At 41.8% G+C, this 12,108-nt stretch overlaps 2 protein-coding genes across 4 annotated transcripts in view; both read right to left on the bottom strand.

The window, feature by feature from the left end:
* The window catches only part of LOC136400275 (methylcrotonoyl-CoA carboxylase beta chain, mitochondrial), a 170,278-nt gene that overhangs the window by 29,615 nt on the left and 128,555 nt on the right, over nucleotides 1-12,108 (bottom strand). The gene's annotated exons all lie outside the window — the stretch shown is intronic.
* LOC136400285 (methylcrotonoyl-CoA carboxylase beta chain, mitochondrial-like) overlaps nucleotides 1-12,108 on the bottom strand; it is a 72,061-nt gene that overhangs the window by 29,331 nt on the left and 30,622 nt on the right. For all 3 annotated transcript variants that reach the window (XM_066376678.1, XM_066376695.1, XM_066376688.1), the window contains 3 exons: nucleotides 6,545-6,609; nucleotides 2,901-3,000; nucleotides 2,697-2,792 (listed from right to left, as the gene is read on the bottom strand). In XM_066376678.1, the coding sequence (XP_066232775.1) occupies nucleotides 2,697-2,792; nucleotides 2,901-3,000; nucleotides 6,545-6,609 (261 nt within the window). The remainder of the gene's footprint in view (nucleotides 1-2,696; nucleotides 2,793-2,900; nucleotides 3,001-6,544; nucleotides 6,610-12,108) is intronic.

The raw sequence follows: 12,108 nt of genomic DNA, 5'->3' as shown, positions 1-12,108 counted from the left end.
TAAAGTAGTACAACCATTATGGAAGAAAGTATGGTGGTTCATCAAAAAACTGAAAATAGAACTACCTTATGACCCAGCAATCCCTCTACTGCGTATATACCCCCAAAACTCAGAAACATTGATACGTAAAGACACATGCAGCCCCATGTTCATTGCAAGCATTGTTCACAGTGGCCAGGACATGGAAACAACCAAAAAGCCCGTCAATAGATGACTGGATAAAGAAGATGTGGCACATATACACTATGGAATACTACTCAGCCATAAGAAATGATGACATCGGATCATTTACAGCAAAATGGTGGGACCTTTATAACATGATACGAAGTGAAATAAGTAAATCAGAAAAAACCAGGAACTGCATTATTCCATACGTAGGTGGGACATAAAAGTGAAACTAAGAGACATGGACAAGAGTATGGTGGTTACGGGGGAAGGGGGGGAAAGGGAGAGGGAAAGGGGGAGGGGGAGGGGCACAAAGAAAACTAGATAGAAGGTGACAGAGGACAATCTGACTTTGGGTGATGGGTATGCAACATAATTGAACGACAAGATAACCTGGACTTGTTACCTTTGAATATATGTATCCTGATTTATTGATGTCGCCCCATTAAAAAAATAAAATTATTTAATAAAAAAAAATTTTAAAAAAGAATTTTTAGTTGAAATGGAGAGTGAGTATGCAGATCTTCTGCTGCATAAGAAGGTACGTTGGTTTTCAAGAGGAAACGTTTTGAAACGTTTCGCTTCCTTGTTAACAGAAATTAAAGCATTTTTCATTGAGAAGGGTGTTCACTATCCAGAACTAATGAACAATCAGTGGATCCAAAAATTTTATTTTATGGTAGACGTTACGTCTCATCTAAATCAGCTCACTCGTAAACTACAGAGAAAACACAATTTTTTCGATATTTGAAGAAGTTATTTCATTCAAAAACAAATTATATCTTTTTGCCAAAGATTTTGAAAGGAAACTTTGATTTACTTTCCAAGTCTGTTGAAACATTGCCAAGAAATTAATTTTGATATTGACATTTGCTCTTTCAAAACAACACTTTTAAATATGAGGGAAGCTTTTCTCAACAGGTTTCAGGAAATCAGAAACAGCAAAGTGATGTTAGTATTTGTTAAAAAACCTCTTACTGCTACTGTAACAGAATTAAATTTTTCTCCCTTTAATATTGACATTTGGCAACTTTGAAATACAATTGCTGGATTTAAAAAACAAAGAATTGTGGAGTTCAAAATTTAAATGTCTGTGCTGATACAGAAATATTGGAGAAAAACATATGTGAACTTAGTTCACAGCACAAGTGGTCTGTTTTGAAAGACCTGGAGAAGGAAGATGTGTTGATTTTTAACACCTGGAATAGTATCCCTGACTCATATAATCAGCTGGAAAAACTAGTATTTGCTGTTCTTTCCTTATTCGGGTCTACATATTCATGCGAACAATCATTTTCAAGCATGAACCTTATCAAGAGTAAATTGAGAAGTTGTCTTATTGATGAGAACCTGGAATCGTGCCTAAAATTAAAAACAACAACATACAAACCTGACTTCCCAAATCTTCCAAGGAGATGCAAGGCCATTGTTCACATTAGTGTTTGTCAGTCATTGTCATGATTTAATTTTATGGATACCTTACAATTTAATTTTATCAGTAAATAATATCATTATTAAGTAATCAAGTTTTATTCAATGTATAATTTCACTAAGACTTAAAACTTTAACTAAAGTTTATTAAGTTAACATTAGGGAGTGCTGTAGAGTGAAAGAAGATGTAGTGTCGAGGATTGAGAAAGGTATGTTGAGATGGTGTGGACATACAGAGAGGATGAACGAAAGGAGATAGACGAAGCAAGGATACAAGATGAGTGTGGATGGGAGAGTTGGAAGGGGTCGACCTCAGCGAACATACCTCAATCAGATTGAGGACGTTTTTAGCAAAGGCCAGCTTAGGAGTACCCTAATTAAGTTAATAACAATGTACCTACCTATATAGTTTAAGTTTAAAAAATCTGGCTCTCAAAAGAAACTTCAATCACTGTACTGTTGATATTTGGCCCTGTTGACTAATGAGTTTGCCAACCACTGCTCCAGACTATACAAGGTTATGTCGACAATCTAAAACCAAAGAAACACCTTCACCTGTAATCAAAAGTCTAATCTTTGCTAATGTAATATTGATCTAAAAAGGTATGTTGTTTTCTTTCAAAGACTTACTGACACTTCATACATTTCCTCAAAAAAGAATACTGAAAAGAAACAGCTGAAAATTATGAAGTTACCCAACATCAATCCTAATCTACACATTACAAAGTACTATTACAAACATACTCCCCAGACTGGTTAGCTCAGTCAGTTAGGAGCATCGTCCTGAAATGACAAGGTTGCGGGTTCAATCCCTGGTCAGGGCCCATATAGGAGCAGCTCAACATTCCTATCTCTCTCTCCCTGCCTCACTCAAAAAATTAAATTAAAAAAAAAGGCATTGCCATTGTGCAATGAAAATTTTCAGTAATTAAGAGGTTTACCCCTCCCTTAGTATTTGCTGTGTGCCAATGATACCTACCCTATGGGAAGACCTTTCCCTTATACTCACTCCTTACTGAGACCCAACCAGTTCCTAGGCATGAGCATTCTAAACAGACTCGGGCTTTGAAACCAGATACCCACAGCTCCATTTCACAAACCTCTCGGACATCAAAGTTCCTCTTAAGGTTGGCACCAACTATTCCGTACAATTCATCAGCAGGAAATAGAGGATCCTCAGAAGGCTCAATGGTAACCTGCAGAAAATAGAAGAACTCTATCAGCCATTTTAAAGAATTGTTTCAAGATGACACACATCAAAATGCTTTTCAGGAAAATGAGATGTAAGAACACATCCAACTCACATCCAATTTTTTCTGATAATTTAGACTCCTCACAATCTTCCTAGTTAAGTGAAGGGCATGATTATCATCCAAAGCATAGTAGTCACTGACTCCAGACTTTCTACAGAGTAGAGCACATAAAATAATTAGAATATTGAAAGGGGAAATAATTCAATATCTTAACCCCCAAATATCTTCTTTCTTTCAGCTAAGGATGTCATCATTTTGACTTTCTAACCACTTTAAGAAATGTCATTTAATTTGATCTTCATAATGTCCCTGGCAAACATGGGCACGTACCTGGTATTATCCTTGTTTTACAAACAGGAAAAACTGAAGTATGCATTAGAACCTCGCCCACAACCACCAGCAGCTGCACATAAACCGTGCCCTCTGTTTCCTACCCTGACCTTCTCTACTAGAGCCGGGGCCTTGTGGATAAGGACTTCCAGTTAATGGTCAGGCCATGCTCCTCAAACTATATTCTATGTGATAAAGATGGCATGCTTTTGGGATGTTCTTGGCAACAAAAAGTGTTTGTACCTAACTCAGCTCCCAAAGAAGATGCCAACTAAGGTCTCTCATTTCTGAAAGACTGCTGAAACCCCTCCCTACAAGGTTACATCTAAGAGCAAGCTGTCACAGGGTAACAAACACAAAGGTATGAAGACATTGTCCCTCAGATCATGGGTAAAATAGGTATTGATAAAATGATTCTGTGATAGAACCATGGAAGTTCCTGTTCAATTTCAAGTTCAGTGTCAATGAAGTACGGGTTTGTTCTGGTTATTCTGATTAGATGGCTTGTTATTTCAGATGTAAATGTTCTATGACATTCTAGTAAAATACATACAAAACTGTAAATGCACACAAAAGAACTGAATTTTGGTTCATTTTATGAGTGAGTACTAAGCTGCTGCAATCTAAATTTTCTTGTCTTGCCTATGAAAAATGTCAAACCCTTGGGAGCATTTCGAAGAATTGGGCTCTCACAGTGGTGTTATGTCACTCTCCACCTCTGGACTGCATGTCTCTTAATTAACAGCAGAGCCAGTATTTACTACTCATTAAGGCCCTCCAGAGCCTTTGCAATGGCAGGCTCTGCCAATTCTTCAATACGATAATTTACAACTGACCATTTCATTTAAACATTTCATATGTAATACCAGCCACAATTGCTGACTTCTGGCTACACTGCAGTAATTCAGAAAGCAAACAGAAGCAGAAGGAACTGCTTCCAAATCAGTACATATTTAAAATAAACTGTTTTCTTTTAAAAAACTGCCTAGTATTTACCAAAACAGGAAAGGGAAACCTTTGATGAGCCTGTGTCAAACTAATTTCTCAGGATGACTCATTAGAGAGATATAAATATGTATTCATAAAGACAAAGAGAACCTTTATAAATACACATTTATACCTGTTTGTTTAGACAGAAAGAGCCCAAACCAATCTGTGACTACTAAATTTTATGACACTCTTCCCATAAAAAGCCATCACCATCTCATCATTGTCCCATGATTTTGAACAGGTTATTGTTAATAATAATAGCTCGTAAACAGAGTTCTTAGTATGCACCAGGTACTGTGCTGTAATGAAGGAACTATTCTTATCTTCATTTTATATATGAGGAAAGGAGGCTAAGTTGTTTGTCTAGTCAGAATGGTACCAAGTGAGGAAAGTGGAAGATGAATTCCAGAACCTATACTCTAAACTGACACACTGCCTACAGCTTTCATGGGCACCAGATTACATTTATTAAACAGTCAAAAAAAATTTTTAATTAATGCTCCTCAAATACTACCTTCATCGACTTTCCCTGATTAAGCACGTATGAACAATGGCAGCCCATTCTGTCCTAAACCCACACTCACCCTATTCTACCCATGTCCTCTTTCTCTGCCAGCTGAAACATCCACTCACTGTCTCCTTGTAACAGTCAGTATATGGCCAGATATGGCCAGATAAGACAGTCATGTTGCATATCCACTCACTCGGTCATACTCAGGAAATAAAGCCATTTCATGTCATCATCTTTGTCACCTCATCCTTCTGCCCCCCTTACATGAAATCTATTAACAAGTCTCTCCATCCCCCCTTCAAACGAGAGCTCAAACTGTTCTCCCGCCTCTACCTTCACTACCACCATAAGCATCTATGCCACCAGCATCTCTCACCTCTGCTATCGATACAGCTACCCAACTGGTCCCCCATACAGACTCCTGCCAGCACTCCAAGCATTCTCCACTAACAGACAGAAGGAGCTATTAAAATAAAATACTCAGTAATAGCACCTTCTGCTCAAAGCTTTTAAGTGGTTTTCTAATTACTCTTAAAAGAGTCCAAAACTTTTAATGACCAATTAGGATGATAAACCACAGTAATAACAATGGTTGTTAACATTTATAGGTAAAAATTTTAAGTGGGTATTATTTCAAGTAATTGACATGTATCACCTCCGTTAATCCTCATAAATTCTAGAAGGCAGATGGTCTCCCCACCCCGGAACTCTAACCTGAAAAGCAGACCAGGGATGTGATGGAGTCAGGTTGCACCTCACTCAAAAGAGCAAACTGTGTGCAGCTTTTCCTGATTCCATGCTCGGTGGTATCCTGTTAGTAGCTTGAAACCGACTATGGTGGGATAATTTATACTATAGAAATGGGCAGATGCCACAAAGCAGGACATTTTCCCTCCCCCTGGGAGTCAGCTGTTGAACATTTACCTGCCAAGAGAGAGACACTCCATGGTATTGTTGCCTCAGTATTCATTAACGGCCCGGAGGCCTGCAGCGACTTTAAACTGACACTAGTACAGCTGCAGAATCACAAGCAAATGTATGACCTGATGTGACTTTCCCAACAGCTCTGTGATCAGCAGTTCCCTTTTTCCCAGCGCCCCTTACATAAGAACCCCCATGGCGCTTACCAAAATTCCGCTCTTTTGGATTGAACTGACCTATCTGGCCCAAGCCCAGGAACCACAAGCCACTCCAAACCTAGGACTCTATTAAATATACGTGTCCCAGTTTCTTTCTCTGTCTGCACTCTGCCTTGACCTTCCTGTGTGGCCCCTGGCCTCATGCCATGTACTTCCTTCAGGACCTGTGAGTAATCAACTTCTCTATCTCAGTTTCTCTTGTGGTCTGCTCTTCTTTTCTCTTTTGTTTCTTTTTTCTTTATTCTTTGTTTGCTTTCCTTTTCTTTCCTTTTTGTGGTCTGTTGGTGAATTGCAGCTCACCACCCAGCACCCTGCACTCCACTTCACAAATGTTAATCAACCCACAGCATTTGATCCACCTCCTGTACTCTTTCTGCCGTTTAGCTTTTGTAGGCTTTATTACACATACACATTTATACGAATCTCCGGTAATGGTTTCTTTATCACCTACCTCCCTGATTACACTGTAAACTCCTTGAGGTCAAAGACATTGTCTATCTTAACTCAAGCACCTACAATAGTGCCTGTCTCTCCACTCTTTCTATAATGAAAAAGCTGATGTTCTAGCTTAGACATGGAACTCTACAGTTCAAAGAACTGAAGCCTAAAACAGCAGATAAAGAACAAAAAAACTGGTAATTTTAACACTTGAAAAAATACTGTAAACTTTTAAAAACAAACAAGCAACAATCAATCCTGAAAAGATACAACCACTTCTGTTTCACCTGCAGTGAAGGTCAGCACCTCCAAGGTCCTCAGCTGACACGTCTTCTCCAGTTGCTGCTTTAACCTACAAGAGGAAAGGCGTGGTGAGATCTGTCCATCTGCAACAGACAACTGTTTTCCTAACACGCACATCTCCTATACTGACTATACACACTGCTCTTTCTTCCACAGAGCTAAAGAATATCTTGGTTTTACATTCAACTGCCTAGCAAACCTAGATAACATGGTCTCAAGTCTCCAAATAAAAACTCTGAACCCAGAGTCATTAACGCACTTGCCCACAGCCCCTGAACAAGTGATGGAACTTGATATGAACCCAGGCATTTCTGGCCTGAAGCCAGCACTGTCCCCTCCATTAGGCCCCTCCCTCCATGTGCACATGTCTGCGCCTTTGGGTTTGGGCCCAGCGCCGGGGTGCCCTTCTCCCTCTCTCACCGTCCTGGTGACTCCTTGCCTATCCATCAACCCGCCACCCCCACACTGTGTGGCTTCCCCTGACCCACCCAGGCCTCTTCATCATTAATGACACTGCATGGTAATAACACAGCAAAGCTTGCTTATCGGTGACCCCAGAGAATTCCTCTTATACCTGCAACATGGCACTAGCCAGACTGCACCTCAGTAATTTACATGGGTCTCTGTCGTCTCCTCTATACTGTGATTTCTTTGATGGCAGGAACTGTGACTTGTGCATCTTTGAACACTCAATAAATATGTGAAAGTAATACCTTTTATTCGCCTATGCTGAAACCTCCAGTGACTACTAAAAACTCTGATTGTTTTCTTTTACTTCAAATAGGACATGCATTAATCAAAATAATAAACATTAGTAGAAAATACAGCATAAAATGACTTATTATTCACTCTATCAAAAGCTGTCATAGGATCAAAAGATGGCGACGGAGTAGGCGGACGTTCCAACTCCCACCTCCCAGAACCAAATTGGAATACAATTTAATTTAAGAACAATCATCTTGAAAAACCAACTTTGGACTACACTAAGGAATGTAGAACCAAGGATCACCGAAGAAGCCACACTGAGACTGATAGGAAAGGCAGAGACGCAGAAAGGGCTGCCCCGCTCCCAGGAGCAAGCGGTGGCCCAGAAGGACTCTCACGGTGGGGTGAGTTGCCCTGAGCGGTGTGGGGGGTCCTCAGCTCCAGGACCGAAGCCCTAGAGACTAGAAGAGGTGTACAGAGAGTATTTAGCTGAGAAAAGACCCAAGTCACTGTTTGACAGAAAGAGACAGAACCCTCAGACCGAGGCTCCGTCTTAAAGGGACTGCAGACAAAACATCGTTCACAGCCACTTACCTGGGGCTCCAGCAGTGGGGACAGCCTAGAGGACTGGAGTTGCCAGAAGAGAGTGTAATCTCAGGGGCACAGGGAGAGACACTGTGGGGAAAGGCCACCCTGGTGCTGAGCCATTTCCCAACACTAAAGTGGCCCTTTTTCTAGGAAAAGCAACAACAACAAAGGGAAGCAATTACCATGCCCACCAGAGGTTCTCCCGCTCCAGTCAGAGCAAAGACTCGCTCAGAAGCAGGGGGCACGTCAGGGACACAAGTTTTGAGTGCTTGAGTGCTGAAGTCTGAGCTACACCGCCATCCCACCACCCCCCCCCCCCCACTGCTGAGTACTTGCTAGAGGGCGGGTGGGCCCAGCTCTTGGCAGTGGCGGCTGGTGGGAAGGAGGGTTCCCCACTAGGCAGTAGGAAGACCAAACCTCTGGATCTGAGGCCACACCCACTGGACCTCTGTGGCTACACCCTTCTGAGGGTAACAAAAAAAAGTCTGGACAGAAAGACATCTGAGGCTAAGGGGCAAGCCACACCCACTACCCTTCCTAATCCCTGAATTACCTACCATGCTGAGCCCAACAAGCAGCCAGCAGTAAGAGGCGGAAGAAAGCGGGACTTGGGAACTTGAATTTTTAAGCAGACCTTACCCAGGCCAGCTGATATTTACAACAGTGCCTGGGCCCAACAGAGGCAGCCATAAATTCTGGATCTCTTGTAGCTCTAAGAAGGTTGCTAAGGGCCAGTCATAGGCAGTGACCCCCACTGGTCTGTGCCAGGTTCCTGCTAGGGAGTTCCAGGGCTGGCACATCCAGCAGCCAGATGCAGAGAGCATCAGCTCAGGACCTAACAACCCTTGTTACAGTGGTATCTTATGGAAGGGCTCCTCACACTTGACCCAGCTAAAGCACAGAAAATGCTGACACAAACAGCAAAAAGAACAGTAGCTGCAGACAAGTAGTCCACAGCAAATTGCAAATAATAGCTGATGCCAACCTAAGAAGATCTAGAAACAATACAACTGGAAGCTGGACACAGCTATCCCACTTTTAGGAATATATCCTAAGAACACCAAATTATTGATTCAAAAAAAGATATGCACCCCCATGTTTATTTCGCGTTGTTTACAATAGCCAAGATTTGGAATCATCCCAAGTGTCTGTCAGTAGATCAGTGGATTAAAAACCTGTGGTACAATGGAATACTACGCAGCCATGAAAAAGAAGAAAATCTGCCCCAGCCGGCTGGCTCAGTGGTAGAGCGTCGGCCTGGCGTGCAGAGGTCCCGGGTTCGATTCCTGGCCAGGGCACACAGGAGAAGCGCCCATCTGCTTCTCCACCCCTCCCCCTCTCCTTCCTCTCTGTCTCTCTCTTCCCCTCCCGCAGCCGAGGCTCCATTGGAGCAAAGATGGCCCGGGCGCTGGGGATGGCTCCTTGGCCTCTGCTCCAGGCGCTAGAGTAGCTCTGGTCGCAACAGAGCGACGCCCCGGAGGGGCAGAGCATCGCCCCCTGGTGGGCAGAGCGTCGCCTCTGGTGGGCGTGCCGGGTGGATCCCGGTCGGGCGCATGCGGGAGTCTGTCTGACTGTCTCTCCCCGTTTCCAGCTTCAGAAAAATACAAAAAAAAAAAAAAAGAAGAAAATCTTACCTTTTACTACAGCATGGATAGATCTGGAGACTATTATGTTAAGTGAAATAAGACAGGCAGAGAAAGACAAATATCATATGATCTCACTTATATGTGGAATGTAATGAACAAAGTGAACTGAGGAAAGGAACAGAGGCAGAGAAAAGGTCACAGGGACCAAAGGGACAGCAGTCAGAGGGAGGGGGGATCAGGGGATGGGATCAGAGAAAGTAAAGGGATTCGTGAAACTATATATATATAACACAGAGATATAGATAGCAGGACGGCAAATCCTAAAGGGAATGGGGGAAGATGTTGAGGAAAGTGGGGCAAAGGGAGTATGGGGGATACATGGGGGTGGGGGATGAGGGAGCCGTATTTGGTGGGACACTTGAATCCATGTAAACACAATAAATTAAAATTAATTCTTTAAAAAGCTGTCATAAAGAAAAATTCTGGTCCTGGCTGCTTGGCTCAGTGGATGGAGTGTCAACTCGGTATACAGAAGTCCTGGGTTCAATCACCAATAAGGGGATGCATGAGAAGCGCCCATCCACTTCTCTTCCTGTCCCTTTCCCCATTCTCTCGGCCTTCCCCTCTCACAGCCAGTGGCTCAATTAGTTCGAGGATCAGTCCCGGGCGCTGAGGATAGCTCAGTTGATTCAAGTTGCTGGGTGGATCCCTGTTGCAGTGCATGCTGAAGTCTATCTTTCCACCTCCCACTTAAAAAAAAAAAGATTGCACATGGAGAGGTAATTGAAATGTTCACCTCCAATTAATCCATGCCCAAAACTTAATTTCTGTTTCTCCTCACAAAAAATTTCAGTGTAAAATATTATTGGGTCCCGACAATAACAAATTATGAGAGGTGTCTGGATATTTAAAGTTGTATAAAGGAACAAACAACCAATATACTGTGTTTATTTTCAGAGCTCTGACTAAACAATAAGGATTTGTCATGAGAGGGAATAAAACCAAATTTCCCCAAAAGGCAGATAGATGTTGTTCACTGCGGTATACAGGAACGCTACAGGCCAGAACTGTTTTTGATACCAACATTCAAACGATTTCAAACAAGAAAACTGCCAAGCCTTGAAGTTTTAACGAGGGAATAGAAACGAGGATGGGCTGAAGCACTCCTGACTATGAGTGAAGAGAAAAGGCTCGACGGGAGATGAACCTGACAGGCTTAGGGAAAGAACAGAGCCTGATGCCAGAATCCCAAGTGTAAAATTCACGCCCAAAGTAGAGTTTGCGGTAGGTGACTGAAATAGCACTGCTTCAGATCTAAGGACATCAGCAATGGCCTTGATGAAACTTAAGTAACTAGTTACAGCTGGTTAGCACTGAAAGGGAAGAAATAAACAAAAAATTCAAGGAGTTATGTTAGAATTTCTTTACTTTCTCCACAAACTTTTAGGAAATATAATCCACTATAAATCCCTGAAGTTTAAAATATTTCACTACTGCTGTGTAAAATACTGGTAAGGACAACTCATTTTACTTTTATCCCATGTTGTAAACTAAAGGGCTCAATGAAAATTTACCCAATGTAAAAGAATTAATGAAATTAAAAATAAATACATAAATGAGGACTGGTCATTGGTTAATATTTAGTGAACACCCACAAGACGTTTGGTACTATGATATGTACAAAGATAATAAAAATCAAAAACAGAATTAAAACAGCTCATTCTACTAAATTACTAGTTCAGAACATAAACAAGAGACAGGAGAACAAAAAGCTCCTTCACACTCCTGTATTATCACTATGCATTTTCCAAACCATGTTAAGCTACTGAAAACTACAGCAACTCAATCCCATATTATGTGTGAAACCTACAAAGCCTTTCCTCAATTTTCATAAAACAAGTGTCAAAATTTAGGTAAGGACACTGCTGCTGCTTCTGCTCTCTGTGAACAAGTCTTTGGATAGTAGACTCCTGAACAAGGTTCAGTCTGTGACAGAGTACTTGTTAAATCTGAATCCATCAGTAACTGCTGACCTTTAGACAAAATCTTCTCTCGAAAATAGTTAACATTGCCTGACCAGGCGGTAGCGCAGTGGATAAACCGTCAGACTGGGATGCGGAAAATCCAGGTTCGAGACCCCGAGGTTGCCAGCTTGAGCGCGGGCTTGGACCCAAGGTCGCTGGCTCGAGCAAGGGGTTACTCGGTCTGCTGAAGGCCCACGGTCAAGGCACATATAAGAAAGCAATCGATGAACAACTAAGGTGTCGCAACGCGCAACGAAAAGCTAATGATTGATGCTTCTCATCTCTCCATTTCTGTCTGTCTGTTCCTGTCTATTCCTCTCTCTGTCACTGAAAAAAAAAAGAAAGAAAATAGTTAGCATTATTCTAGTGTCATGATGCTGCCTTCATTCCCAAAAAGATGTTTTCAAATTTTAGTCATATCTTTACTCATTCACTAATGAAAAAGAAACAACAACTACTCATGAAGGTATGCACCCTTTCTAAACAAAGGTGAATTTTGAGTGAATTTTCCTTTAAGTGATAACTGCTATCACATACAGCTATAGAAACGTTAAAGAATAACAAACACCACAGGCTTTTTAAACGTGCCTTGAGGCTGATGTCACACTTGAAATGGCAAGCTGATCTGACCCTCAATAAAAGTTA

This window comes from Saccopteryx leptura, chromosome 1, assembly GCF_036850995.1.
Source record: "Saccopteryx leptura isolate mSacLep1 chromosome 1, mSacLep1_pri_phased_curated, whole genome shotgun sequence".
Classification (NCBI taxonomy): Eukaryota; Metazoa; Chordata; class Mammalia; order Chiroptera; family Emballonuridae; genus Saccopteryx; species Saccopteryx leptura.
The sequence above is the reverse complement of the archived record's forward strand: the minus strand, read 5'-3'. Positions and strand labels throughout refer to the sequence as shown.